The 27,764-nt window shown below is 43.9% G+C and overlaps 2 protein-coding genes across 7 annotated transcripts in view; both read left to right on the top strand.

Annotated features, from left to right (window-relative positions):
- The window catches only part of col27a1a (collagen, type XXVII, alpha 1a), a 61,053-nt gene extending 52,535 nt beyond the window's left edge, over positions 1-8,518 (top strand). The window contains exons 38-58 of the mRNA XM_080509871.1: positions 4-57; positions 934-990; positions 1,090-1,143; positions 1,227-1,280; positions 1,389-1,442; positions 1,909-1,962; positions 2,128-2,235; positions 2,915-3,022; positions 3,125-3,232; positions 3,355-3,408; positions 4,440-4,502; positions 4,598-4,651; positions 4,747-4,782; positions 4,909-4,926; positions 5,064-5,099; positions 5,199-5,225; positions 5,319-5,369; positions 5,479-5,647; positions 5,741-5,850; positions 7,354-7,572; positions 8,169-8,518. Of these exons, the coding sequence (XP_080365997.1) occupies positions 4-57; positions 934-990; positions 1,090-1,143; positions 1,227-1,280; positions 1,389-1,442; positions 1,909-1,962; positions 2,128-2,235; positions 2,915-3,022; positions 3,125-3,232; positions 3,355-3,408; positions 4,440-4,502; positions 4,598-4,651; positions 4,747-4,782; positions 4,909-4,926; positions 5,064-5,099; positions 5,199-5,225; positions 5,319-5,369; positions 5,479-5,647; positions 5,741-5,850; positions 7,354-7,572; positions 8,169-8,315 (1,635 nt within the window). The 3' untranslated portion in view covers positions 8,316-8,518. The remainder of the gene's footprint in view (positions 1-3; positions 58-933; positions 991-1,089; positions 1,144-1,226; positions 1,281-1,388; positions 1,443-1,908; positions 1,963-2,127; positions 2,236-2,914; positions 3,023-3,124; positions 3,233-3,354; positions 3,409-4,439; positions 4,503-4,597; positions 4,652-4,746; positions 4,783-4,908; positions 4,927-5,063; positions 5,100-5,198; positions 5,226-5,318; positions 5,370-5,478; positions 5,648-5,740; positions 5,851-7,353; positions 7,573-8,168) is intronic.
- Positions 8,519-12,611: 4,093 nt separating this feature from the next.
- The window catches only part of cdk5rap2 (CDK5 regulatory subunit associated protein 2), a 37,855-nt gene continuing 22,702 nt past the window's right edge, over positions 12,612-27,764 (top strand). For 5 of the 6 annotated variants that reach the window (XM_080510403.1, XM_080510405.1, XM_080510404.1 and 2 more), the window contains exons 1-19: positions 12,612-12,783; positions 16,161-16,216; positions 18,931-18,992; positions 19,870-19,980; positions 20,395-20,471; positions 20,558-20,681; positions 20,783-20,985; positions 21,091-21,223; positions 21,319-21,372; positions 24,500-24,616; positions 24,706-24,825; positions 24,904-24,996; positions 25,108-25,326; positions 25,412-25,582; positions 25,711-25,821; positions 25,903-26,040; positions 26,122-26,301; positions 26,411-26,605; positions 27,396-27,587. In XM_080510403.1, the coding sequence (XP_080366529.1) occupies positions 12,731-12,783; positions 16,161-16,216; positions 18,931-18,992; positions 19,870-19,980; positions 20,395-20,471; positions 20,558-20,681; positions 20,783-20,985; positions 21,091-21,223; positions 21,319-21,372; positions 24,500-24,616; positions 24,706-24,825; positions 24,904-24,996; positions 25,108-25,326; positions 25,412-25,582; positions 25,711-25,821; positions 25,903-26,040; positions 26,122-26,301; positions 26,411-26,605; positions 27,396-27,587 (2,409 nt within the window). In that variant the 5' untranslated portion in view covers positions 12,612-12,730. Of the gene's footprint in view, positions 12,784-16,160; positions 16,217-18,930; positions 18,993-19,869; positions 19,981-20,394; positions 20,472-20,557; positions 20,682-20,782; positions 20,986-21,090; positions 21,224-21,318; positions 21,373-24,499; positions 24,617-24,705; positions 24,826-24,903; positions 25,001-25,107; positions 25,327-25,411; positions 25,583-25,710; positions 25,822-25,902; positions 26,041-26,121; positions 26,302-26,410; positions 26,606-27,395; positions 27,588-27,764 lie in introns of all 6 variants that reach the window. The other variant, XM_080510402.1, reaches the window with a different exon arrangement.

Genomic DNA, 27,764 nt, shown 5'->3' with positions numbered 1-27,764 from the left:
CAGGGCCATCAGGGACCGCAAGGCCCCATGGGGTCTCCAGGACCAAAAGGTGAAAAGGTACACCTCGTTCACTTTATGTGTAACATGCTTTTTTTTTTTGTCCTTTGTTTTAAGTTAGATGTTATTTTTGTTTGGTTGTTTGTTTGTTTTTTTGGCTGCATTTCCATGTCCTCCCACATTCATGACCTCCTTGTCTAAAAATATCCACGCCTTCTCCTCAGTATGTGACCACACCATCCTGACCCGGCCTTCATATTTAACCTGTGTAAAAAAAACTTAGCAAGTTAGATTTCGTTTTCTGTTGTCAGGATTAAAATCGTCTGTCATCATCAGGATGAAATATTAAAATAGACTTTCACACTGCACACGCATCACTAATCGCATTTGAGTGACTTACCTGAAGGAAAAAAAACGAAGACAGGGAATTATTATTCATCTATTAATATATCAATTCTCAATACTGTGTCATCTATCATAGGGTGGTGGGGGGGGGGGGGGGGGGGCTTATCCCAGCTGATAAAGAGAAATAAATGGAGAACACCCTGAATGAGGAGCTTTATTGCCACAATAGAGATTCAACTTTTGTGAAATGACGTGACTTTAACATACATACAAGTGGATCATTTAATATTCAAGATTCTCTTTTTGAAAAATGTAAGTTCGGTCCAAATAGACAAAGTTTCTTAAATATGAGCACCAGACAGCCTCCGTCACCCTCCCCCCTGCCACTGTTCTTTTTTATTTTTTTTATTTTTTTTTCAAATAAGTCTGGACTAAAGCCTCTCATTCTCTGAATCCGAAGTTTTAAGACTCCTGGCCATTTTGGCATCCTGTTTATTGTGCTCCGTTATTTTCTTTTTCTTGTAAATATAGTGCGTGGAAACAAAGAGCGACTGTTTTTAAAAGTGTGCATTGTTTTTTTTTTATCCGCAGGGCGAGCAGGGGGACGACGGGAAGGTCGAGGGTCCTCCTGGTCCTCCGGGTGACATCGTAAGTCACATTCGACTTACCTGGCGTCCTCCTCCCGGTGATATGTTATGCATGTTCTGAGAAGTCACATTATTCTCATACGATTTCTGGTTTCATCAGGGGCCTGTCGGTGACAGAGGAGATCGAGGTGAACCAGGAGATCCGGGGTACAAAGTAGGTCGTCCAGCAACGTTTTCGCTTCATCGAGCAGTTTCTCACCTGGACCTGTTGGTTTCGTAACGTTTGATCTGTTTCAGGGTCAGATCGGTGTGGACGGAGAGCGAGGCCGATCTGGAGCGCCTGGGCTGCCGGTGAGTGTCAAAAGTCGTGATTTCCACATGCGGCTGACATCAAGTCGAGACAAATAAACAGCCGCGGATGTTTTTAGAAGCTTTTATTCACACAAACGGATTTTTCAGGGACAACCTGGACCTCGAGGACAGCAAGGACCGAAAGGGGCCAAAGGAGACCGAGTAAGGACGTTAAAATGAAGCCGTCTGCGTTATACGATAAGACCTTGTGTTATTAGAATTACAATTTGACCTTTGCTCGACGACAATTATCAAGGTTCTGCTTTGGCTGAATAGAACGTTTTGCGTCTTCTCGACAAGGCGAGCCTTTAATAGATGGAAGCGTGATGAGAAAAATGTAACCGAGGAAAATGGGCTCACAGCACGTCATGACAGATATGGTTACAACACAGCTGTCATTTCGGTTTAATATTTAAAGCGAATGGCATGCACAGATTTATACAGCTTTCAGTATTCCTCCGTGAAGCTGCGTTTGATTAAGCCTCGACACTCACAGGGTGTAAATCTGTAGTTGTAACTTACAAGGACTTGTTGTGACCTCTGTCAAATAAGTGCCAGACACTTACTGAAGTGCTTTGGAGTGAATTCGTTTTAGTCGGCTTGAAAATCTTCTTCGCTGTCTTTTTAGGGACAAAAAGGCAAAAAGGGTCACACAGGACAAAAAGGAGCTAAAGGACCTGAGGTAAGATAAGGATTTTTTTTAATAAGTATTCATTAGACATAATAATGAAAATGAGGTGTAAGAAAATACAGGTTTAAAAAAAAAAAAAGAAAATACATTAAAGTGTATGTTTTTTTTGTTGGTTTTTTTTGGAACCTATACAAATATGTCCTCTTGTCCCTTCAGGGTGGCGGTGGTCCCTCTGGTCCCAGAGGTGTCGTCGGTCCAGAAGGGCAGGAGGGTGTCCCCGGGGTCGATGGAGTCCCGGGAAAAGATGGCGGCAAAGGCATGCCGGTGAGTCCTTCAAAGAAATCACGAGTCCTTTCGCTCAGAAAACCTTAAAACGCACTGATGAGCCATAACATTATGACGCTCGTGGCACTTGTTAGTGGGCGGGGTTAATCAGGCAGCACTTTTGTCATCAGAACTGATTCGTCGGGAGCGGGAGGAATGGGAAAAATAAAAGGATTTGAGCGAGTCGAAACACGAGCCAAATCGTGACGACTCGGATGGCTCGAGTGGAGCATTTTCGAAAAGTGGTCCAAGGATGGATCCTGGAAACGACTCGTGGGCTGTCAAAGATCATTAGTGCAGATTGGGCTGTACGCCGCCGGCCCATTTGGTTCTGATACAGAGGTTATGAGAAAACATCATCGCTTGTGTATCTGGCTGCAAAGCATGGGTCCTGTTCATATTCGTAATATGACGGTTGATCGGTGAATATTTAGACGCCCGTACCCAAAGTACTACTCTTTAGTGATATGCTATATGTTGGACTAACAGTCCCGGGTGTTGACTGTAGTAGGAGGGGGAAAATAATGTCTTCATAATAGTTCACACATAAACAAACTTCACTGCAATCTGGCCAATATTTAATGTGACTTCCTGCTCTATTTCATTTGAAATCTGATGCTCCAATGAGAGTCAGACCAAGAGCGTTTTCTTAACTTGCGATCCCACGACGTGTGTCCAGGGAGAGCACGGCGACGACGGCGAGGCCGGTCTTCCCGGCAAACCCGGCTCGCGTGGTAAAAGCGGCGTTGTGGGACTCCCAGGTGATCAGGGAAGCATTGGACCGAAGGTGAGAGTCAATGTACAGCAGGTGTTGTGTTGTGTTGTGTTGTGCGAGTAAACAAGCAAATATGTGGCGTCACGGAACCCGTATCTCTACTCCCGGATCCAGGGGGAGAGGGGCCTTCGGGGCCAGAGCGGACCTCCAGGAAAACGAGGTTTTAAAGGTGGGATGGGACTACCAGGGGCACGAGGAGACGCAGGACCCAAAGGACAACCTGTATGTATCGGCTGCATGGTCATACGCGTGCTAATATTGGCACCGACCAATAGGAATCTCTTGATGAAATGTCTCAAGTTCCTTTTGTGAGGGTTTTGATTGTGGACTACATTCTTCTCCAGGGCGACACGGGGGCATCAGGGTTTCCAGGAATCCTGGGAGTATTTGGACCGAGGGTACGTTCGTCTGTTCGTTCAGGCCGTGGGATTTACCCCAGCCATAATAAAGATTTATTTTAAACACTATCACAATGATGCAAGAAGAATCTTAAGTCCATATGGATTCCTTTGTTTATTTTTATTTTTATTTTAGAGTAAACTTTAATAGAAAAATGAATCATTAAAACACACTTTTTTGTGTAATAGGAACTACTTAGATGATAAAATTGAAAGTTTAATTACACCATTACAAATGACATATAATGATTTATCTAGGAAGAGTTGTGCCTTTTTTTTTTGCTTTTTAACCTATCAGCCATCAGTAATAGCATCTTAAAATGACATTTAAAAAACTATAGTATTGGGTGTGAGGTTCAGTGGGTACAGTATATTCAGAAAATTCAATTTGTCTTAAAGTAGAGACTTTCTGACAATAATTGAATGTTTTAATATACAAGTAAGCATCGCCACATACATCTGAGTGTCACATAAATGAGAATAATCTGAATATTTCATATATAGACGGAGAAGAAACAGCCAGTTTCCAGCTTCTTTACTCAGTCCCGTCGTAGTTTTCCCCAAACACAGGCTGTTTTCTTTCCCTCAGACGATCCAGTTAATAAAAGAAAAAAAAAATCTTCTTCCATTCACTTCCTATTTTGTGGTCCTTATAATCTCATTTAGTAAATCACCAGTTTTAGGAAAAGTAGTATCATTTTCAGCACTGGCTGCATCCGTCTAGCTCCCAAGTGTAAATCAAATTTTCCATCATGCAAAAAAAAAAAAAGAAGAAGCATATTTCCTCTTTGTTTGTGTAACAGTAAAGATTTGTTTTTTTTTTTTATTTAATTGAAATCATAATGCAGAAGCCAAGGCCAGACTTTATTAGCCAGAAACACTGTTTGCAATATGGAAATGGTTAGTCGATGCCACAAGGCACAGATTAACTCGGGAGTATAACAGAGCATTGTTATAACACAGAGGTTTTTCATTGTGTTTCGATGAGTGGCTATAAAAAAAAATAAAAAACACATCACTTCTGTGTCCAGGGGCCTCCGGGAGACTTCGGGCCAAAGGGCATGCGGGGGCCGAAGGGGCCACAGGGCACAATAGTAAGAAGGCTGCTCAGATCACACTTTTTTTGGCCAATGCAATCCTGGAGATCCCCCGGCTTCAACTCCATCCCTCCTGTTTTGTCTTTGATCAGGGCCGGATCGGAGTGGTCGGCCCCGTGGGAATAATCGGTCCCGGTGGAGGCGCAGTGAGTATTGATCCTCGAGAGAAGCGTGACCCTTTTCTCAAAAAAAAAAAAAGAAAGTTCTCCTCAGCGTTCTGACTGCGGGCACGTCTCCACAGGGTCCTCGAGGCGAGAAAGGCAACCGGGGGGAGAACGTGAGTGTTCCTCACCTCCTTTTTTTTGCACGTTGTTTTACATCGTCTGCTCTGTGAAATGTGGGATTTTAAAAGTGAATATCCCGGCTGAAAATCTTGTCTTTTCCGTCTTTTTTTTTTAAACAGGGAGTGCAAGGTCCAAGGGTATGTTTGAATATCTTCTTCTTTTCTTTTTCTGTTATTTCAAGTGATTTGTATTATATTACGGTGGGCACTTGATTGAGAACACAGGCGTTAACATTGGTATGGATGGTTTTTTTTTTTTTCTTCTTCTTCATCAGGGATCTCCTGGACCCCGCGGACCCGCTGGACTTCCAGTAAGTTCTCCACTCCTCATTGGTGCAACACAAAGTTCATTTTTGGTTGTGTAACTAATACCTGTTTTTTTTTTTCTCTCTCTCTTTCTCTCTCTTTAGGGTCCTCCGGCTGTCCCTCAATCATTCGTGAGACATGTTATATTTGCATATTTCATTACGGCCAATAGTTTGTGTATGTTGTGTATAATTGTGAAACACATTATTGTTATTTTGCTGCAGAAAGACGATGGTCTTTTGTTTTTGGATTCACCCACCTCACTCAGGACTGAGGTTAGTAGGTTATCAATATTCCTATGTTTGTTTGTCTTTGGGTTTTTTTTTTTTTTTTTTTTTTAACTCTTCAGGATTTCACAGATTTAAATTCTCCCCGTCCCCACAGAACAAGCCAGTAATGGACCTGCCGATGCTGGACCAGGGTGCGGAGATCTTCAAGACCCTCCACTACCTCAGTAACCTGATCCAGAGCCTGAAGAACCCGCTGGGCACCCGGGACAACCCTGCCCGCATCTGCAGGGACCTGCACAGCTGTGAACAGAAGTTAAATGATGGTGGGGGAATCGTGTCGCCGCCGCGCTAAAAGACACAGACTCGCGTTTTTTATTTTGTCGACGAATTGCCAGTAATGCGTTTTTCACGTTCAGGCACTTACTGGATCGACCCCAACCTGGGTTGCTCGTCAGACACTATAGAAGTCTCCTGCAACTTTACTGGAGGTGGACAGACTTGCCTGAAACCGGTGACCGTGTCAAAGGTACGTAGAAAGCAACACAACAGAACAATAATAAATACATTGATAGAAAACCCACGTGGAAAGAACCTATATGAGGATATATGCACATATATGAAACCTATATGCAGCATATATGCACATATATGCAGCATATATGACAAGATATATGCAGCATATATCTTGTCATATATGCTGCATATATGTGTATATATGCTGCATATATGTGTATATATGCCACGTACAGGCAAAATTGAGGTGCATATATGCCCACATGGAAAGAACCTATATGAGGATATATGCACATATATGAAACCTATATGCACATATATGCAGCATATATGACAAGATATATGCTGCATATATGCACATATATGCTGCATATATGTGTATATATGCCACGTATAGGCAAAATTGAGGTGCATATATGCCCACATGGAAAGAACCTATATGAGGATATATGCACATATATGAAACCCAGCATATATGCACATATATGACAATATATATGCTGCATATATGCACATAAATGCTGCATATATGCACCTGTATGTACATATAGGTGCATATATTTTATGCACACATATTTACATATATGTGCATAAAATATAGGAAACCGGCCAATTTTTTATATGTCACATATATTCAAAACCTATATCAAAGCCTATATTAAAACATATATGTTTATATAGGTTCTTTCCATGTGGGAATGGAAAATTAATTAGTTTTGAGATACTCAAACAGAAATATAATTTAGAAAAACAGGATTTGTTTTATAGATATCTCCAAATACGGCATTACATAGGCTAAAACATCAAAATGACATCTGAGACGAATAAGGATTTGATCAAAATGTTTATAAATGCATATGACGGAAACACCAATAAGAAAATGATTTCAAGTTTGTATGCATGTCTAGCAAACATTAAGCCCCACTCAACTACGTATGTCAAGGCATTGTGGGAGAAAGAAGGAGGAATAAATAAACACTGTACATTTGCTTTTGAAATGAAAACTAGGTTTTTTGGATGTGTACCACAGAACTGGGGAAAAAAAAAAAGATAGGTGTTTGCTTAGTGCCTTGCTTGGTAGCAAGCAAAAAAACTCTAACTAAGAAATGGTTATCCTTGGACATACCAACTTTAACATTATGGTGGGAAACCACAGTGGAAATCTATAGGATGGAAGAGTTGACGGCTTTGGTTTAATGATAAACACGGTTGGTTTGACGCATGTTGGGGTAAGATGGCGACACACACCAACGCAAAAAGGCCCAATTACATCCTCAAAATGTAGACTATAGTTAGTCTTTTCTTTTTCTCTCTCTCATCTTTTTTGTTGATATCTTTTCTTTAATTGAGAATTAATTGTTATCGACTGGTTCTACAATGTTCTGTATGTTTTATTGTGTCAAAATATAAAAACTCATAAATAAAGAATTTTTTCAATGCGACATAGACGAGCAGGAAACTTGACATTACTCTCAATTTTTAATTTTTAATTTTTAATTTTTTTCCATTTACGCAGCCAACGATGACGGTCGGCCGCGTCCAGTTGAACTTTCTCCACCTGCTGAGCTCGGAGGCCGTGCAGCACATCACCGTCCACTGTCTGAACGCCTCGGTTTGGAGGTCGGCCGAGGATCGACCGGCTTCCCAGGGCTCTGTGAAATTCAGGGCCTGGACTGGGGAGGTGTTCGAGGTCGGGGGAGAACTGGAGCCAGAAGTCTTGGAGGATTCCTGCTGGGTAGGATGAAGACACGGCCGTGTGTGTTTTACCCTCGATGAGTTTGGATCCGCTGTAAAAGCTGAAAGGTCGATATAAAGCCCAAAAGGGTTCGCGAGGGCTGTGTGCAACCGACAGTATTTTCAGAGATTCATTCAACTCGTACACATACACGCGCATTTAACAACACCCCCGCCTGTGTCATGCCGGCACCTCGTTTTCATATTCCAAGGCAAAAATAGTGGAACAAGTCAAAGCAGGGTGAAGAAGATGACTGGGAAACCCACTCGAATACAAATTAAACTTTCCGTCTGTCTTGTGAGCAACTTCATCCAATTTAACTCTTAAGTAGGATACACCTTGAGAGGTCTACAGGGTATTTATGGTCACCGATGAGCCTCACATGCATGTTTTTGGACTGCAGGAGGAAACGCGTGTAGAAACAAATCTAGAACCCGTTGACCACGACGGGCTTGTGCTAGGTATTACCGGAATATCTAACAAGACCAGTGAGGTTAGGTAGGATTTCATCCTAGAACAGCTGCTGCTGAAATTCCCGGCTTTTAGTTCACTGACTTTAATATTTTTTTTTGGGGGGGGGGGATTTGCACACACAGATAAAAGACGGACGCTGGCACCAGACCCAATTTGTGTTCTACTCCACGGACCCCACCCTGCTCCCCGTGGTCGACATCTTCAACCTCCCGAAAAGCAGTCCGGGTTCGCATTACCACCTAGAAGTAGGTCCCGTGTGCTTCCTGTGAGTGTTAAACCCCCCCACCACCACCACCACCACCACCACCACCACCTGGGCACGGAGGGGCAGGAGAACCACACGTCCTCCCAAGCCACGGCCAAACACTTGTCCCGAGTGATTTAAAGAAAAACAAAAAAGAAAAGCCACCGCCATCCCCCTCTACATAGATCCTGCTTCTCTCTACCAAATCTCCCATTGGACTGCAGACACAGAGGGAGAAAGTACAGGGAGTGGGGGGGGCGGAGGTGTGGGGGTGTGGGGGGGGGTCAAAGAAGAGCTGAGGAGGAAGAGCGCGGGAGTTCTTGCACTAATAGCTTCTCAATATGGCAAAAGCTTCGTCAAGCTCGTCAAGATGGATCTCCACATAATGTGCCTGCTTGGAGGAGAAAAAAAAAAAAAAAAAAGGCTCTATGCCGCAGAATCTCTCCAGAACATTGTTAAGTGAAGGGAGACCAAGGGGCCAAGTTTAATCAGTGGACGTTATAATAACTTATTTTTGTAAGTGCACACAGTCTGTATGCTGTGTGGGGTTTTTTTGGGGGAGGTTTTTTTGGTTTGGGTTTTGTTTTTTTTGTTTTTTTTTCGGGGGGGGGGGGATTCCAGGAATTCAATTCTATCACAAGAGAAGAATTAACATAAATGGGGTCAGTTAAATGTACATATAAATATATATATAAGCTTATTATTAACTTTTTATACATTATATCTCATGTAAAAAAAAAACTAAAAAAAAGACACATTTAATAAAAATTTTATCTTTTAAGTGCAATAGAAGATAAGAGGGTCATTTGATATTTTCAACGTAAGTGGAAGGATTTTTCAGGGGCGCCATTTTAATTGCCTTCGGTGCTTATCTCCTCTCGATCCCGTACAGGCGAATTAACCCCGCGAGGGTCTCAGCTGAGCAGACGTCACGTTTGTACGGACTTCAAATGAGAGATGTTCTCCCTGTTGTTGGGGGAGGGGGGGGGGGGGGGCTCAGACTTCATGCAAATTACATTACAAGCTGACGTCGGTGTATTGGTACTAAACTTATTACATTATTAAAGCGGATGCCACTGATGAAGGTAGAGTGAGGTCAGAGGTCACATTGTAGGAGGACGACTCCAGTTTTTTTTTTTTTTTTTTTTTTTTAGACCCTCTGTAACTGTGGAGTGTGAAATTAAAGGATGGAACGGTACTATATTTAGCCGCGTGGGACTCTCAACCTCCCCATCTTAACAGTTGACTAGTCTTCAGCTACGGGCGATCGTTAGAGAAGAACTGAGCCACAACGGAGAGGAGTGATGAATCCAAAAGAAGAAGAAAGAAAGAAAAAGAAAAAAGACCTCCATCTTTTATCCAGTCCTGGTGCTAAAAGTTAAAGATCTAAGGTGCTAACTACAGTGCTTGTTATGACACCACTTTACTGAAATATTCTGTTTATAGTGCATGCTTGCTTAGACAAAAGAAAAAAGCCCCCGCGCCGTAGCTCCATAGTGCACTGCGATGATAATAATAATAATAATAATAATAATGGTGATTTCCCATCCAACGCTGATAGTCGGCCGTCTGCTGTTCATTACCAGCCATTCTTTCTTAAACGCTGCAATTTAAAGAGATGCTTATTGTGAGGGGAAATATTTTTTTGGAGATAACTATTAAAACTAAGATCCGATTTTTGCTTTGGTATCCAGTGTAAATCACAGGGCTGGAAGTTTTATTTTAAACAATAAAGTTGTTTTTCTTCTGTACAAAGACCCCCCCCCCCCCCCCCCTCTCCCCTCCTCCTTCTCACACACAGCTGTATGAAATACTTGGTAGAAACACATCTTGTGGAGATAGTTTTATTAAAAAAACATTTTTTTTCTTTGTTGTAGCTGGACACAAATGGTGTATAATTGTGTAAACCTTGCTGTATACAGTGGATCCCCCCCTCTTGCTAATTTAATGTTATTTAATGTTGTTAACGTGGTTGCTGACTGAGCATAACTGTTGGTTGAAGCAAAACTACTCTTTCTGACAACTTTATATATCAGTTATCCCAACTGGTCTTGGAGTTTATAGATTTTTTTTTTTTTTTTTTTTTTTATGTGTAAATTTGGGGCTCCAGAGAACAAATTTATTGCAATGTTAATTCTTTTATTTTTTTAATTTTTGTTATGTTGGGGTTTTATTTTCCTCTATGATAATCAAACATGTACTGTACCAAGACTGTGCTATACTATAACTTGTGTTTTAAAGAATTATGCAAATATGTGAAATTTCTTTTTTTTTTTTTCTTTTGTTTTGTTTTCTTTTTGTAAATCTGTTGTAGATGTTCAAACAAGCTAAGAATACCTCACAATTTTACACATAGGACTTGGTGCAAAGATTTTTTTTTTTTTCTTTTTTCTGTTGCTTTCATAATTGAAACCTCTTTTGGGAAACATCAGCCAAATACAGCAAGTCGTCAAACTCTGAATAAGATCATTTCTGGTGCCTTTATCTGTCTACGCTTTAGTCATTGTTCAATGTCCATTTGTTCAATAAATATTTTCAATTTTGTGTGGATTGTTATCATTTTATTATTTATTTTATTTTACACATGATGGTAAGAAATAAAGGTCTTTTCCAACAATTTCACATACACATCCAACAACATTGTATTCAAAGTGTGTTGTGCCATATCCAGCATTGGTCCTAAATGTCAAAACTTTCATAAAATGAAAACTATGTTGCTTATTAGAGTATAATTAACATACTTTAACAAAAATACTTTTGATATAACTTCATTAAAGAATGTTAATGGGGCGCTTTAGAAGTTTCCTCAATACCTGAAACTGTATACATACTATAATAGGTAACTATTTTTGTGGAATAGCCACATGTTGCATAATCTGACCATGATAAAAACATAGTAGCAGCAGTGGTATGTCGTCAAAATAGATTTATATTTGCTATTAAGGTGAATAGTTTACCACCACCTAAAAATTATTGTAAGCATTCACCACCACGGATACAAAAGTGAATGAATTAACATTGACTTAGTCGTTGGAAAAGGATGTAATCCTGAGTCCAAAATAAACTATTTTGCAATTCTGGGGTGAAATGTTGAGCAGCTGTCTGCAAAACATTCCATTAGGTCCAGTGAAATCTGAAAGTTTCTACCTGTGCATGTTCAAACAACTTCAAATTTGATTTAAAACAAAAACGAGGGGGTGAAATCCTCTTTGCCTGAGTGATCTTTGTCCAAATATATGCTTCTTTCTTGGTCTCGGTGATTTCACGCAAGTAAGTTATACACAAAATTGGTTGCGTCTATAACTGCGCACATTAAGTCAGCCTGGCATTACAACGGTGTGTGTTGCATTTGTATTTGCACTAATCTGCCTGCAATCGAGAGTACAACCACATGGTGTCGCTATTGTTGTGTGGATGATTTCATGTACTGCTGCAGCGCCATATATGTATACACACACACACACACACACACACACACACACACACACACACACACACACACACACACACACACACACACACACACACACACACACACACACACACACACACACACGCACACACACACACTATAATTAGTCCAGTCACTCAAAGTGTTAATTATGCTGCTGCACCATAAAACACACCCTACTCACTACAGACACATACAAATTATGTGGATTAAAGTATATTCTTAACGCTCTGACTATTCAAACGCACACAAAGTGAAGTGGTGTTTTCAAAGAGTAAAAAAAGATCCCAAAGATATGTGTATGCTCGAATGTAAATAATGATAAATAACGTACTTGTGACATATAATCCCCGCATTGCAAGCGTGCACGTGCACTCTCTTCCACTGTTATTATTGTTGCACCAGTGGGATGTCTATGGGGCACTTTATATGGAAAATCTGACACCGATTCTTAAAGAAGAAACGCTTCGTCAGAGAAAGACACCTGACAGCTAGTGTGGGTGTCACCGAAACAGCGTTCAAATTGACAGCATATGTGTTTTTCAGCCTTGACGAACCTCCCTGATGTATTTGCTTTGGCCAATCGCTTTGTACCGGTATCCACCCTGTTTCATGGTGCGTTTCTGGAGACCCGGACATTTTGTCTTTGACAACGTCAACACCTATTTCACATCGATGCAGTTTTGAACAAATACTAAAAATGAGGTAGCAACAAACGAAGGACTAAAAAAATATACATTAGCGACTTTTATTTATTTTATCTAACATGTTAAGGTGTCTGCTATAAGGTTTTTTTGCTGCGAATTCAAATTGTTTCCCACAGCACCTGAAGGCAGCACCAGTTTCCAACGTGCACAATGGTGACGTCTACCATATCATGATGGCGGTAGCCTGGGATGTTTTGAATTCCGTCCCGCTTTTTTATGTAGTTTGCGCCGGCGAAATGTCTCGCTAACCTGTGGATACCGAAAGAGGGATTAACCGCCGCGATGGATTCCGTCGTGGGGGACGACCTGACGCTCCCCATTGACATCAACGGGAGGTAAAAACTTAACCACGGCGGCTAGCAAGCTAACCCGCTAATCCCGAAAGGAAAAAAAAAAAAAAAAAAAGCAGTAGTTTACACAGTCACCGCTGCTCAGGCCCTGACTCTTCCACAGCTGCATTTATCTCAACATATTTAACGTCCTGCTCGACGAAAACACGTTAAATGTGTCTGAATCGTGTGTCGTGCATAGCTTCGCTAACGTTTAGCCCACAACAAGAAGCAACTTGAGGTCATCTGACACATAGAACTGCAGCTTTCCGCTACATGGCTTTTGGAGGAAACACGTTATTATGCACATATGCAATCTTCCGCTTTTTCTGCTTGCCTTTGTGGCTGTGATTTAATTACACTCGCAAGTGGTTGAATTTTTTTTTTGTTTCATCCAAGGTATTCTGCAGGTTTAAAACATACGTTCATTTTGCTTTATTATTATTATTATTATTATTATTATTATTAGTTCGTTTGACTTCATAACGGGTGCCTCCCGATTACTATTATTATGCTTGTAATATCTCGTTTCTGGGTGTATAATTATAAGTACGAGCAGTTCCACTGTTGTCACAGGATCATAATTTAACTAATAATCTGCTATTAGAGACTGCACAAAGGCATTAACCCTGCACTTGACGCTATTGTCATCTCTACATTACACCGCACCGTCTTTCCTTGTATTGGGGCAATTTTAACTGAGCAATCCAGCTAAGAACATCGAAGGTAGACATGATCCACACGTCTCTGATTCATAGAAAGTCCAGTGAATATGAACGTGTGTGTCTGTTGCTTTATTACCGTTATAAATCGTGTCCATTGGTTGTTGCCGGGATATCGCTGCCATTGGCTGGTGGGTTTGTTGACCCAGAGAGTGAATGAAAGCGGAAATTATGTGAGCCAGTGGTGTTCAAACTGCAGCAGATGCCCTCTTTTGATTTGTGTGTGTGTGTGTGTGTGCCAGATGTGGAGTTAACATGTTCCTCTTCTATTGTCAACATTTCTTTTTTCTCCTTGACGTGACAGAAGGGGCGTGATCGGTACGTGCATTATCTGGATATAACTAGTTTGCAGCTTTACTTCCAGAGGTAGCTGTGGCATCACTGTGTTAGTTTTTTTTTTTTTTTTTTGCCTCCTGCTTCTAGTTTCCCCTTTTAGGTGACGGAGCCCAGCTGTGCTCTTGTGTCGAACCCGGTCATCCAGGTGGTAAGCGCCGCCTCAGTAATCCAAGACGTCAGCTGATATGTGTGGGTTGCGTTACTCATCAGGTAGTCCCGAGACACGATTCACCGTACGGCTTGTAGTTTTAAAAGTTGTAAACGGTGATGGCGAGGTATTGTCGTCTTATTTTGAACGCAGCGGGAGAAAGAGGAAGTCATTGTTTACGGGCTCGTACGCCGTTTCCACTGGCTGGTCACTCACTACAACTGCAAAAGTCTCAGCGGCTTGTTTTGTTGTCTTCTATTCTTTTAGCGTTTCGTATGGGAGTCTCTTCGCTTGTTTTCGATTAGGGGGTGGGGGGGGGGGGGGGGCTTTTAAATCTTATCAGAGGTTCTTGTTTCAGACAGCTTCCGCCCCATTAACACAGGAAGGAGTTGCTCAGCATGTGAAAACTCCGTGATGCAATATATGCCAGCAGTTTGTACGTTTTCTACTTACTGCTGCCGTTATTTGATCACACCGATCTACTCTAAATGCTGAAATATGGTTTTTTTTTTATGGTCACAGGCAAAAAAGCTGATTTGCATCTGCTTTGATTTATCGTGGTAAAATTCAGGCTGCAGAGAATTGAGGGTTTTTGGGCCTTGAATCTCGTTTCCTTCACTTGGGTGTCGTGTGCTATTTCCTTCGCTAATGAAAGTTGGGCGGCAGGTTATGCATTTGTCTACGTGGATTTATTTTTTTGGTTTGTATGCATGCATTTGACCAACTTTTCACAAAAAACGTATCAACCTGAACTGCATAGAATCTTGAGGGACGATTTGTCGTCATCCAAGAACAAATCGATTAGATTTGGGGATGTTGATGGTTAATCATTTTCGAATAAATCGCGAAAAAAATGTCAGGAGGTCACAGGAGATCAGCATCTGTTGCCATGGAGACAAACTGGAAGGCTGCAGCTGTGTGTTTGTGTGTCAAAGTCAAACAAAGATGAGGAAAAAGCAGTGTCATTATGGTCTGACACTGATACTGTGACGGCTATAAATACATTTTTGCTTGGATATTCAAAAGTCCCGGAGATCCAGGGACCTGTGAAAATGAAAAAATACTGTTAATCTGATGCCTCTGCTTTGTTTCAAGGTCAAAACGTTCCATTTCTGTTTTTGAAAATCCTTCATTCGATGCAGTAGGACACATACAATTCAGGTGTTATTTAACTGTCACTGTACAACTCTTCTTTTTTCTTTTTCTTTATTTTTTTTAATTGGGTCAATATTTTCTCTATAACATAATATAAACAAGGTCCGTCAATTAAATTGGAATTTCTGTCCAGTTTCACGCCGATTCTGTTCGTTGGTGCTGAGAAATGTACCAGAGAAAGAGCGACGCGGTGTTTTTAACGACAGGAGAGATACGAGAGGAAGTTATTCAACGCTGAACTGAGTATTATTAGACTCAAAGGGTCAGGGTGGAGGAACATGAGCTTGAGCCACACAGTTCTTGTTTTGTTTCTTTTTTTATTATTATTATTTTGGTTTCTCGATGTTATTTCCCCTCGCGGGTCCGTCTACAGAAACGGTGCTTTAATGAACAGGATCGCTACATGTGCAGTTGCGATCCAGATGTGTGCCGCCGCTGTTTTTTTTGGGGGGGGGGGGGGGGGCTGTGCCGTGTGTTGTGGGTGACGACACTGGGCCGCCACAGTGCTCCCATTTGTCTGCCGGTGCAAGCCTTCTCCGTCCACTGGTGTCTCTGTCTTCCCCTCCTCTTGTCTGTCTCGGCCAAAGACGAGCGAGGCTGCCACTGGCACATGGTCACACACACACACACACACACACACACACACACACACACACACACACACACACACACACACACACACACACACACACACACACACACACACACACACACGCGCACACACATGCTGAAAGGAGGCTGCCAGAGTGGATGTAAATGAAGCAGCGAGTCATTCTTAAGCTATTTATGGAGTGTCCTTAGGGCTCAATGGAACTGGCCAGCGTGAGTAATGCTTGTACGCTATGAATCTGTGTTTTTTTTTTTTTTTAATACCCAGCCACTCAGTGGTCGCGTGTCCCCTCCGCGCTCAGATAGCAGAGCCGCCAGTCCCTCTTGAGTGTTTCTAGAGAAATCGAATAAGTTTGTTGATCAAATTCTGAACGTGGCTATTGTCAATGACTGACAAATGTTTGTGTCCTCAGCTGCAGGCTGCCGGACTCTATAAATGCTGGAGACTTTTCCACCGACACCATGACAGGTACAGTAAGTCTTTAATTTCTTCTCCCTTTTGTTCTTTTACCTCGCTCAGGTGTGCGTGTGTGTGTGACTCCCGTGTGTATTAATTAATACCGCCGCTGAATCGTAGCTGTGACGTCCCACAATTCGGTCTCCGAAGATGCAATAGAGGCTGGATGATGAGAATGAGGGTTATTTCTTGCGCCGTGTTCTTGTTGTGTGCCAACAATATCCCCTCAAACCCGCAAGCCTGTAAACATGCTAGTTTAGAGATGGAGGTCAGCATCTGCGTCTTCCCGTCAATCGTGTGGACAAATTCACAGAGACACCCGAGCAGACGCCATTTAATTAGTCCAGCGAAACCGAAATCATCTACATAATATTTTTTGGATTCTTTAAAAAGCACTGAAATCTGCAGGGGTGAAGGCTCGCATGTACAAATGTCAATTTTTTTGCAGATTTCCGGAAGTAAAAGTAGAACCCCGAGCGTGAAAACCTGCTCAAAATGAACAATATTTCAATGCACTTTTAAATTATATTTATATTACCTAATGTAACCCCAGCCAGCTCCTTGTAGCCAGCTTGAAAGCCTTTTCTACTTGATTTTATGCTTTTTTGCTGTTTTTACACACGCAACTCAGACTAAAAAAACCACATATTTGTGCATCGACTTTGATTGTTTGTTGTATTTGTGGGTGCAGCCGGAGGTTGGATGTCGACATTGACCTTGTTTTTACTTCCAATGACAGGTTTCATAATATTTGCATTCGCGGTTTCACACATGCACTTGAATGCCTTTTTCGTTGCATGCATGTGTCTATGGCGTGTTCAGCGACCCACAGGCAAACACTTATGTAATAATGCCTTTATTTCCATTAAACGCTGCCCCTTCTTTCTCTCTATAAACCCTCTGGGCTGCGTAATATCACATAGATGTTTTTCATTTTTTGAATCACAGGAGCAGTTTTGAGTTTTTGAATCATTTTTTGAAATCACTAAATCAGTTTTTGTGAATGACTTGAGCTTTTGTGTAATTTCTGACATGACGTCATGATAATGATCCATGTGTGCTATATTGTGCAGTCATTTTACTTACTTAAACCTTTAATTAACACGGTGAGAACCGGTTTCTATTTACAAATGGCGACCCGGGTTTTCGACCTTGTTCGAGGCATCGCCTCTCCACGCTGGAATGATGCACAACCACTTCTGTCAGATCAACGTTTCTCCAGCCCCTCTTGCAAACGCCAAGGCCGTTTGCTTCTCCTGCCCGTGCGGCGATCGTGTGCTCTTGTCGCAGGTCTTCTTGCTCTTCCAGTTTTTTTTTGTCCCGACTTGCACACGTCGACTGCTGCTTCTTAATATTGTGGCGATCATAAAGTTTTAAGTGCTTTAATGGCATTTTGTTGAATGTCTAAGCAGTGTTTGATTTCATTTTCCACACCTCCAGTATTTTGTCAGAAGTGAAAGTTGTTGAAGTTGTGTTGAGCCTCACTACTTACTCCAGGTGTCATTGAGGCATTTATTACAAGTCCAAACAGGTTAAATAAGACCTCTTGATTAAATGCCATCTGTGTCTTTAACCGTTTTTTTTTAGCTTCTCGCTGTGCTGGGAAACTTCCACCTTTCTTCTAAAAGAGTATTTGAAAGTCAATTTATTTATGATGAAACACAATATATGCTGTAAAAGATATTACTTTGATCAATCTTGGACTTTCGCTATAGCATAAATCGTGTATTTCTCTCCTACAAGGCGTTAAAACTGGAAATCCGAATTCACGCATCACTGTTGCATTATTTTGTTCATCGACATAAAAAAATATATATATTCGATCGCGTCTCCTCCTGAATAGTTGTGTCTGTTCTTTATTTGAATAGAAATCACAGGCCGTCCCCGGTGACGCATCGCGTTTAGTTTTCACCTTGAGCCTTGGGGTGACCGGTTTGAATCCCGATTGCTGCAGAAAAGGACATCCAGTGTTAAAAAAAGCAGCCAAGGTTACCGTGTAAGATGCAATGACTCTGTGTGGCAGCAGCCATATACTAAAACAAAACACCGTTGCATTAGATATGACTGGAAACGAGTTCAATAAAGATAATATTCAGTTCCTCGAAGTTGCCCTTTAAGTCGTAATTAGTTTGGGTTTCTCGGTTTGGATCGCAGATTTAAAGAAAATAGGCTCCCTGCTGAATTATCCAGACTAATCCCCTTAATTCTAGACATCAGATCAACTTTAAAGTTTTGTTTCCAACCGAGGCAGCAGGTGTTGGAAAAATCTTGCGATGGCAGGAATAATGGGATTAAATTTTAGCTGCAAAGATCTGCATTGACTCTTTATCGCCCCCCCCCCCCCACACTTCTGCTGAGGGCTACCGATGGAGAAATGAAATGCGGATAAACAAGCAGCCTCGACAGTCAACGTTTGAGGGTGATGAGGCCTTCCCTGTCGAGCTGCAGCCGGCCATGAATCAGGAGTCGGTGTTGAGAAATGTGTTGTTGACTCGTGTTACGTGATCGGCCGTGGGCTGCTTTCGACTGGTCTAAACAGGGCAGCTCTCCCGAAAGCTGCTCTAACCTCTGATGGCATCGCAGTGAAAAACCACCACCGCTTTCTCTTCATCTCTCTGAAATATACAGAGTGAGGATGGATGTGGAAGTGAATAATGGAAACGGTCGCAAATGGTAAAAAAAAAAAAAAAAAATCTTAATTCCTGCGCTCACCTCTTGTTTTGTAGCTCCACCTTTCTCCGACAAGATGTCCCCAACTAAAGCGCTCACCATGAAGGACTATGAGAACGTGAGTGATTTTGCACTAATGATCCACAATGATATCCTGTGTAATTTGTTTAGTAATGAGGTTTCATGGTTAATACATTGAACTAATGAGCCTGTTGTTGTGAGGTATGCTGCCGGCTTCATCCCACCACAACAAAGTAGTTCTAAAACCTGATCCGCAGTTTCACTAAATTCAAGCCAGACGGACCTTTTATGGAAGTTTTAGTGATGGAGATTGTGTGTTGGAGGAGGAGGAGGAGGAGGAGGAGGAGGAGGAGGAGGATCGAGGTGAGCCAGATCCTATATTTCACTATTTGGGAGGAATGCTTGCTCAGATTTTGGGCGCGTGCTGCCTGGCAGGCCGCATGATTAGAGGTTTACAGAGGGGTCGAGGCTTTTACCACCTCCTCCTCCTCCTCTTCTTCCTCGTCCTCCTCCTCCTCCTCGTCCTCCTCGTCCCTTTGACAGTCTACCCAACCCCCCATTACCAGATGTATGCTGCTCTGAGCCTGGAGCACAATGATGCACAGTCTACTTCACACACATGGGCCACTCAGACAGACACACACACACACACACACACACACACACACACACACACACACACACACACACACACACACACACACACACACACACACACACACACACACACACACACACACACACACAAAACGAGGCCCTTCCTTCATTCTTACAATGACCACACACACGTCCCCTTTCTGCCATGTAAGCATGTCGTCCAGCTTTTCCACACAGCTCCAGTGTCCTCACATTATTCTTCGACCCACAAATGTTTCTCAGTCTTATTTTTAATGTGTGTCCCTTTTGAAAAAGAAAAAAGTTATTGCTCTATTTTCCTTTTAAGCCAATATATGTTTTGTCACCTTCGCCTCCAGCAAATCACAGCTCTGAAGAAAGAGAACTTCAACCTGAAGCTGCGCATTTACTTCATGGAAGAGCGCATGCAGCAGAAATGCGACGACTCCACCGAGGATGTGTTTAAAACGGTATTCTGTTTATTTTTTTAATTCTTTATTTGTTTGTCGTGCATTCATTTTACCGCCCAGTCTTATGTGAAGCGGCGCTTTAACGGGACTTAAGTCGATCGGAACTAAAGTAACAGCTGGATTTTATTAACAAAAATCCCACATTTATGACTGCAGAACAGTTACGTCTTTTCATCATTTCAGCTTTTTTTGGAGTGAGCTGTAATCACATTGGAATCTCTTTGTCTTCTTGTGTGCTTTTTCCAGTATAGTTAAAAAAAAACAGCTTCAAGAACATTATCTTCATTGTACACCCATTATAAACCTTGAAATCAATTAGCATGGCCCGATTACTTATGCAGCTGCCAGAACAACCTCTCAGAACTTTTCCTCTTTTAAGATGGTCATTTTTACTCGAGTATTCTGTCTTGGCAGAACATTGAGTTGAAGGTGGAGCTGGAGTCCATGAAGAGGGAGCTGGCAGAGAAACAGGAGCTGCTCGTTTCTGCGTCGTACGTATTGTCCCGCACCTCGGTGTCGGTCGAAGTCAAACATCCCGGCCCGTCCTCATAGGTCCTCGTCTTTTCTGGCTCTCAAGCAAAGCGTTGGAGAGTTTGGCCGGTCGAGAGTCGGGAGAACCGCAACGCGTACGGGAGCAAGCGCAGAAGGAGATGGACTCGCTCAGAGAGGCGTTCGGCAAGAGGATCGCCGACCTCGAACAGGTGAGTCCGAAACGCAATTTAGTGACAGGAGCGGATAGAATCAATCAATCAACTTTTAAAAAAGAAAGAAAGAAAGAAATCGGTGTCATCGTTTCTTTCAGTGTCTGCGAACAGCAGAAGAAGAGGTCGAGAAGATGGCAGCTATTGCGGAGCAGGAGAAGCTCCGAAATATTGACATGGAGAAACGACTCCAAGCCCTAAATCCATCGAGCACCTTCACCTCCGTCCCCGCCCCCGCCCCCGTCCCCGTCCCCGTCCCCGGCCCCGTCTCACATCTGCAGCAGGCTCTGCAGGAGAAAGACAAGTGAGGAACAAAAGAGCACGTGTACATACGACATATCCCATCTTTTTTTCTTCTTCTTCTGCAAATGAACCCTAAGCCTTTCATGTATTCTTATATTTCTCCCAGCATCATCGAGCAGCTGAGAATCTCTCTAAAAGAGCAGGAAGCTGTGATTCGGCAGAGCGGCCGAGATCCGCCGGCCGCCGACGGCCTCAAGCGGCTGTCTGATCTCGTCGCCCGGAGAGATCAGGAACTTCAGGTAGGAGATGGAAATGTTCAGAAAAGATGCATTCACAGCTTGAATAATTAAAACATGACCATTAAAACATGTCTTTTTTTTTTTTTGTGTGCTAGGCACTGAGGGATGAGCTCCATCGAGAAAAGGACAAACCACAGCCAGATCGCCAGGTGAGTCCAAACCTGCGGTCAAATGTCTGCTCATTGAGCACTTTTTGGCTTCGATGGGTCTTTTGAGTCACGCCTTTTCAAACCAAGAGACGTTTTAATGTCTGTCTACAAGCTGATTCATAAAGTTGGGTTTCTGGGACCACACAAACTCAAAAAATCATGACGTTTGGTGACATTGTTGAGTTCCTAAGCAGTACAGATGTTCTATAAAGCAAGTTACAGATTGTTACCAAGACAAATACAAAGAGGGTTCCCAGATCGTACTGGCCGTTATGAAATACGTGACGAATGAAACTTTAGGACTCCGAAACATAAACACAACCCTGAAAAGTTTTAGCCCGACAGTTCATGGTGTACAATTGTGGAACAAATTGGAGATGGGAGTTGAAACGATGCCCGAACATCAACCTGTTCAAATATAAATGCAAACAAAAGACGTTTGAAATATACAGAGAAGGAAGAAATGCATGAGGGGGAGAAGTTGTATCAACGTATATATGTGTGTGAGTGTGTGTGTTGTAAGTTTGGTCCGTGTTGAGGAGGTTCTTTTTTGTTGATGTTTTGTTCTTTCTTATACTAGTGTGGAATGTACTTTTTGTTGCTCTGAGTTTTGGGGGGGGGCGGGCGCTCAAAAGCTTCTTTGCTCCAGCCCCGCTCCTTTTGAGCAGAATGTTTACTGCTCAAATAAACAAAGAAATAAATTCATATCGCGACACAATTAATGTATTGGGGCATTCAGAATGCAGGCGGGGAAGCGCTGTGTGCTGTGGCACACCGTGTTCTCTGCTGTGACACACACAGCAGGTGCGTCGTGCTCTTGACTTCAGAGGATTGTCGACGTGGTGTCCGGAGACCCTCAGGAAATGTATGTGGACATGTTTTATGACACACCTTTTGTCCTCCGCTAGCCTCCCGGGGACCTTCTATTTTCCACTGAGCCGATTGTAGCGCATGGGCTTTGTTGTGGTAATACTAAGTTTTTGCATGTTGTAGGTTTATTATACATCATTATTTGCGAGTGGGGTTTTTGATCTCATGTGTTTCATAAAGTTCTGTTGAATATTTAATGGAGCTTGTAGATTTATTTATTTTTTGGTTTTCACTTTGGTAGTCATCACAGCATTATAAGAGCTGAGAGTAAAAGTGCCGCAGTGTTGACATTGGAATTAGAAAGCTGTTAGTTGGCTTGTGTTCACGGTTCTCCATCGGCTCTTCGCGTCTGCACGTAGGTCACGGAGTTAAGACTGGATTACTTCGCCGTCTGGCTTCCCTTTAAGAGTTATTTATGGGCATCGTCCTTTATTAAGTGAGAAAGTGGTTTGGTCTGCTGGCGTGGTTGATTGTGCATCTGCTCTGAAGACTTTTAGAAACGATGCTCGATGGGATGACGCCCGTGCAGAATGAAGGTGTGGTGAAATGTATCTACGACTGGAACGGTTTTCGAAAACACCTCCTTTAATCTCACAGCAGGTTTCTTAGTTCCACTGGCAGGCAGAATGCAACTAGATTGCGTTCTCTTGAGCAACCCCACCAACCACAAACCAGCACTTCTGAGAGAGAGATACCTGCATGTGTCCAACCTATACCTGAGGTCTCATTCAGGGCATCCATGGCGAGGTTTTCTGGAGACGGTTTAGAATAACGGCGGTAACGCAGATCGTTGCGGGAGTCCGAGAGGATTTGATCTGATTGAATGCGCGGGGAGAGTGGAATAGAGGCGGGAGCAGGGATTATCAAAGGCTTAGGGCTTATAGTGCTTTGCACTCGGTCATTTTCCTCTCTGCTTCACTCGCGGTCGCAGTGAGAGGAAAATGATGGATGGCTACTCTATGACTGGCATGCCATTTGGTCCTCGGGACAGTTGGTTGCGTCAGCGAGAGGTTTTTTTTTTTTTGGGGACTGGCTTTAAGTAAGTTGAGCGGCCGATCTTAAGGCACGATGAGGGACCCGTGTCGAATATGTGGCGTCCGTCTGGCGGGGAGCCAGTGTCGCTGGATCTTCAGCGCGTCGGCGAGGAGGAGGCTCCAGGTCATCCTGTCCCACGTGCTCGGCCGGGAGGTGATCCGGGATGGCGGCGGGGAGTTCCTGTGTGGAAAGTGCGTGTTCCAGCTGGAGAAGGTGGTGCAGTGCGACCTCAACATCGGCCAACTGCAGGACGACCACGTCGGTCAGATCCAGAAACTGCAGGCGGAGAAGGAACACCTGATCCAGTGCATCGTCCACGTCTACAACAAAAACAACCCCGGACGCAGCGGCAGGGACCCATCGTGTTCCAAGACCCCCTTCAGGTCCTCCAGGGTGGAGAGTCTCGACGACGCGTCGGTGCCTCACCGGGCCCACGAAGGGCCAGGGTTCAAGGAAGGCGGAAGTGGTCGCATGAGAAGGTGCGTGAGCCTGGATAGAATTGTCGGCCAAGGGCCGTCTTCCGGGCGCTCAAGCATGAAGGGCAGCAGGCTCGGATCAGGTGCCGGGCCGGACGGGTTCGCCAGGAATTCTGGACTCCGGGGCACACGACACCGTTCACAGAGCATGTACCTCGACCTGGTCCAACGTCAGGGCACGTTTCCCCGGCTGGGATTTAAAGGCCGCTCCACGTCCTTGCAGTCGCTGAACCGAGACTTTGCCCCAGACGGCGCTGCAGACCCCCCGGCAAAACGAATACCCAGAGAGGCCAAGGCGCTCGCCGCCAGACACTCTGTCCCTCATGACCCCGGGAAAAAGGTCCAAGCCAGAGCGCTGCTGCAAAGCTCCTCGACTCAGCCCTCCGTGATCTCTGACCTGATCCAGCTTCTGCGCTGCATCTCCAAGCAGCCGGTGTGCGCCCCGGCTGGCAGTCAGATCCCGGTCCTGAAGAGGTTAAACGGCATTCCCCCTCACACCCGAGCCAAGCGTCGGCCGAGAGGGGTGGATTGGAAGTCCCTGCATGATCTTACAGAGGAATTTGATGACGAATACACTCCGGTCAGAGTGGAGGTAGTTTACTGCAGTAATCCCTTATTGGCTAAAAGCACTGCAGCAAAGTTAATGTGAAGTGACAGACTGCAGCTTTGTTTCTAAACATACCTTCCAGTATTAATGGGTTTTTGCTTTCCTGTTTTGTTTTGGTTTTTTTTTTTTTGCTGAACAGAGTGACATCAATCGATTGGAGTCGGTCAATAAACGTCTCTCCGAAGAGCTTAAGCAGACAAAGGGTACCAATGAGAACCTGACGAAAACACTGGAGGATTCCCAGAATCAGAACAAGGTACGTTCACTCGACACTCGGCTCCACCGGCTACTTGCAAATTGGATTAATGGCTAATTTTTTGGTCTCTGCCTACCGTGTATTATTAGACCCTGTCGGGGACGTTGGAGGAGAAGGAAAATGAACTGAACTCCGAGAAGAAAAATGCTCTGAAGCGAGACAAAACAATCCAGGGACTCACTCAGGTCCTCCGAGAGAAGGAGAAAGAGGTAAGACGAGCACCTCGCGCTCGAAATATGACTCTTCCGCAAGGATTTAATACGAACTTGCCTTTTTCTGTTTCGCAGATTTTGGAGTTGTGTCATGAGATCGAGGACAGAGATGATGCTTTGTCGAAAGCCAGAGAAGCAGCACACAAAGCTCAACTGCAGAAATACCAGGCATGTTGTTGTTTGTACCTTTCATGCAGAATTTGCACTCAATAGTGTTACTTTCTATACGACAACAGAACACGCATGTTCATTTTACTCACTATGTGCGTTCTCCTTCAGGGAGTAGAAGAACATCAAAACCTACTCATGGAAAAGCAAACGGAGTTGGCCCAACTGCAGGGGGAACACCACACAAAAGTGCTCGAAGCGCAAAAGCTGCAGCGCGCCCTGGACAGGAAGGAGCAGGAGCTCATGGACCTGCAGCAGGCGAAGGACCAGCTGGAGGTGGAGCTGGAGGACCTGCAACAGCAGAAGAAGAAAGGCGACAAAGCACTTAACGTAAGGTGGCTTCCAGGACTGAATGGTCCCACTGAAATCCAATATTGTTTTGAACCTCCTTTTTTTTTTCTTCTCTCATCTCCAGGACCTGAACAATCAGCTGAAGAAGCTGGGCGGGGAGATTGGGGAGAGGGAGAGTGCTCTGGAGCATCAGTACCAGGAGCTGCTGGACCAAACCAAGAGGAAACTCCAGGCTCACGAAGTGACCGTCCAGCGACTCGCGTCCACCCTGGCTGATAAAGAGCAGCAGCTCCAGGTGACTCGCCAACATTCAACATGTGCAGACGCATATCGCTTTATTATTATTTCAGTAAAACAACAACAAAGAATTTGCGTTATTACGATGACAGTCTTAAAATGGCCGTGCCTTTTTGTTTTTAACAGGAGTATATCAACATGGTCAGAGACTTTGAGCAAAGCAGGAGTCCGGGCAGTAACGACGGCATGATTTCCAAACTGCGGCAGAGGTTGAAAGAGAAAGAGAAGGCCTTGGATGTGGGTATCGCCTCTGCCTAATGTTTCCGCCGTTGCGTCTCTGATCTTGAAAGGGACGTTCTTGTGTTTGCTCTCTCGCAGCAAGCGCTGGATGAGAAATTCGCTGCCGTGGAAGAAAAGGACAACGAGATTCACGAGCTGCAGCTCTCGCTAAGGGAACGGGAAAGAGACCTGGACAGGCTCAATAACTTGCTCTCCCATCACGAGGAAACCATCAATGTGAGTGAAGCGAGGCTATTTGGACTCCTTCGAGTCGTCTGAGTTTATCGTTTGACGCGTGCGCATCGCTCCACCTCGCAGAGTTGTAACGGCGTGATCAAGGAAAAGGACGCAGAGCTGCAGCATCTCGCCAACACCCTGAAGAACCTGCAGAGAGCCAAGCAAGACGTGGAAGACAACCTGAACCGATCGCTGAGGGAGAAGGACGCCATCATCGGTCAGCTGCAGCTCTCGCTGGAGGGGAAGACGAAGGACACGGAGGTGACTTGATTATCAATCCTCTGCTGTGCTTTGACCCATATCCCCCCCCCCCCCATGGTTTTCCACCAGTCTGCCTTACACCTCTCTGCTCTCGGTCACGCCTCGTTAGGAGATGGCCGCTTCACTGCTCAGCCAGTCGCAGACTCACACGCGCGACCTCGCAGAACAGATGGGCCAGAGGTTGAAGGTCACGGAGGCCATGTTGGCCGAGGCCGTCAAGGCCAGAGAGAGGCTGGTCGCCGACAACGAGAGCGCCGTGGAAGGGCTGCTGGCGACCATCGGCAGCAAAGACCAACTTCTCAAGGTCGGCGTTTCGTGATGCAGACGTTTGGCTTCACTGAGAAAAATCAGTAAATGGAAATGACACACATACATTATAGTTAAGAAATAAATGAACAAACTTAATAGCCATATTTATGACAAAGACAATGACTTATGCATGGACAGATATGTAAAGTTTAATATTTAGCACTTCAGACCACTCGGCTGTTTTGATACTGATCTGTGTGTCACTCTTATAATGCGGTGTGCTGCTCGTCACGGATTGCTTCCTCCGGGCAAAGAACTGTAATTTGACTGACTCCAGTAGACAAATGATTATTTTCTCCATCTTTTCTGAAAGAATGAATTGGTAGTTCACATCTTATGTAATGACGGCCTGTTACCCAGTTTTTACCAGAATGTTGGTTAAAGTCAGATTTGTGCTTGCTCGCAGCTTTTCAAAAGTATTTTTATTTCTTAAGTTTATTAACTACTGGTCTGTATGTGCCCCTAAATGTGCATTTTTGCATAAAATCGTCCTCTTTCTTCGCCCTTTCTTAAAGTATAGCTCGCAAAAAGTTTCATTGGTTTCACTCCAGTTGTCCTCAGTCATGAACTCGACTCTCCCTTTCATTACAGGTTGGCATATCCACTCTCGATATTCCTCAGTGTATTCACATGTCGGATTTTTCGGCACAAAATTTCGTGGACCTGAAAATAGTAAAATCTGGTGTAGCTGCTGTAATTAATATGATTTAAAAAAAAAAAAAAGTTCACATTTCGAGTCCAAACATTGTTAATTCTCATTAACTGTGGCGTTTTTGTCTTCTCAGGAGTCGGCCGAGCGCTACAACCGCATGCTGTCTGAGCGCACTCATGAGGTCCAGGAAGTGAGGCGACAGCTGACTGACAGGCAACAGCAGCTCACCACGGCCGAGAAGCAAAGCTCCGCGGTGGCCCAGGAGGGTTATTTAGAAACCGCGGAGCTCCGAGCGCTGGTCGCCGAAAAGGACGGCCTCATCAACGTAAGATCCTCTGGGACGCCGCTTCCGTCGGTCGGCTGTAAGAGCCGCTCTGACAGGAAGAGGAAATAAGAACGACCTCGTAGAACAACAAGCCGTTTCCTCTTCTGAGGCCAAATCGCTCACTTGCCTGTCTTGAATTTTAAGAGATGAGCTGTGTTGGCGCTCGCTCAGTGGCTA

The sequence above is a fragment of the Blennius ocellaris genome (assembly GCF_963422515.1).
Source record: "Blennius ocellaris genome assembly, chromosome: 15".
NCBI lineage: Eukaryota > Metazoa > Chordata > Actinopteri > Blenniiformes > Blenniidae > Blennius > Blennius ocellaris.
Note: the sequence above shows the minus strand (reverse complement) of the source record. Positions and strands in the feature narration are given on the sequence as shown.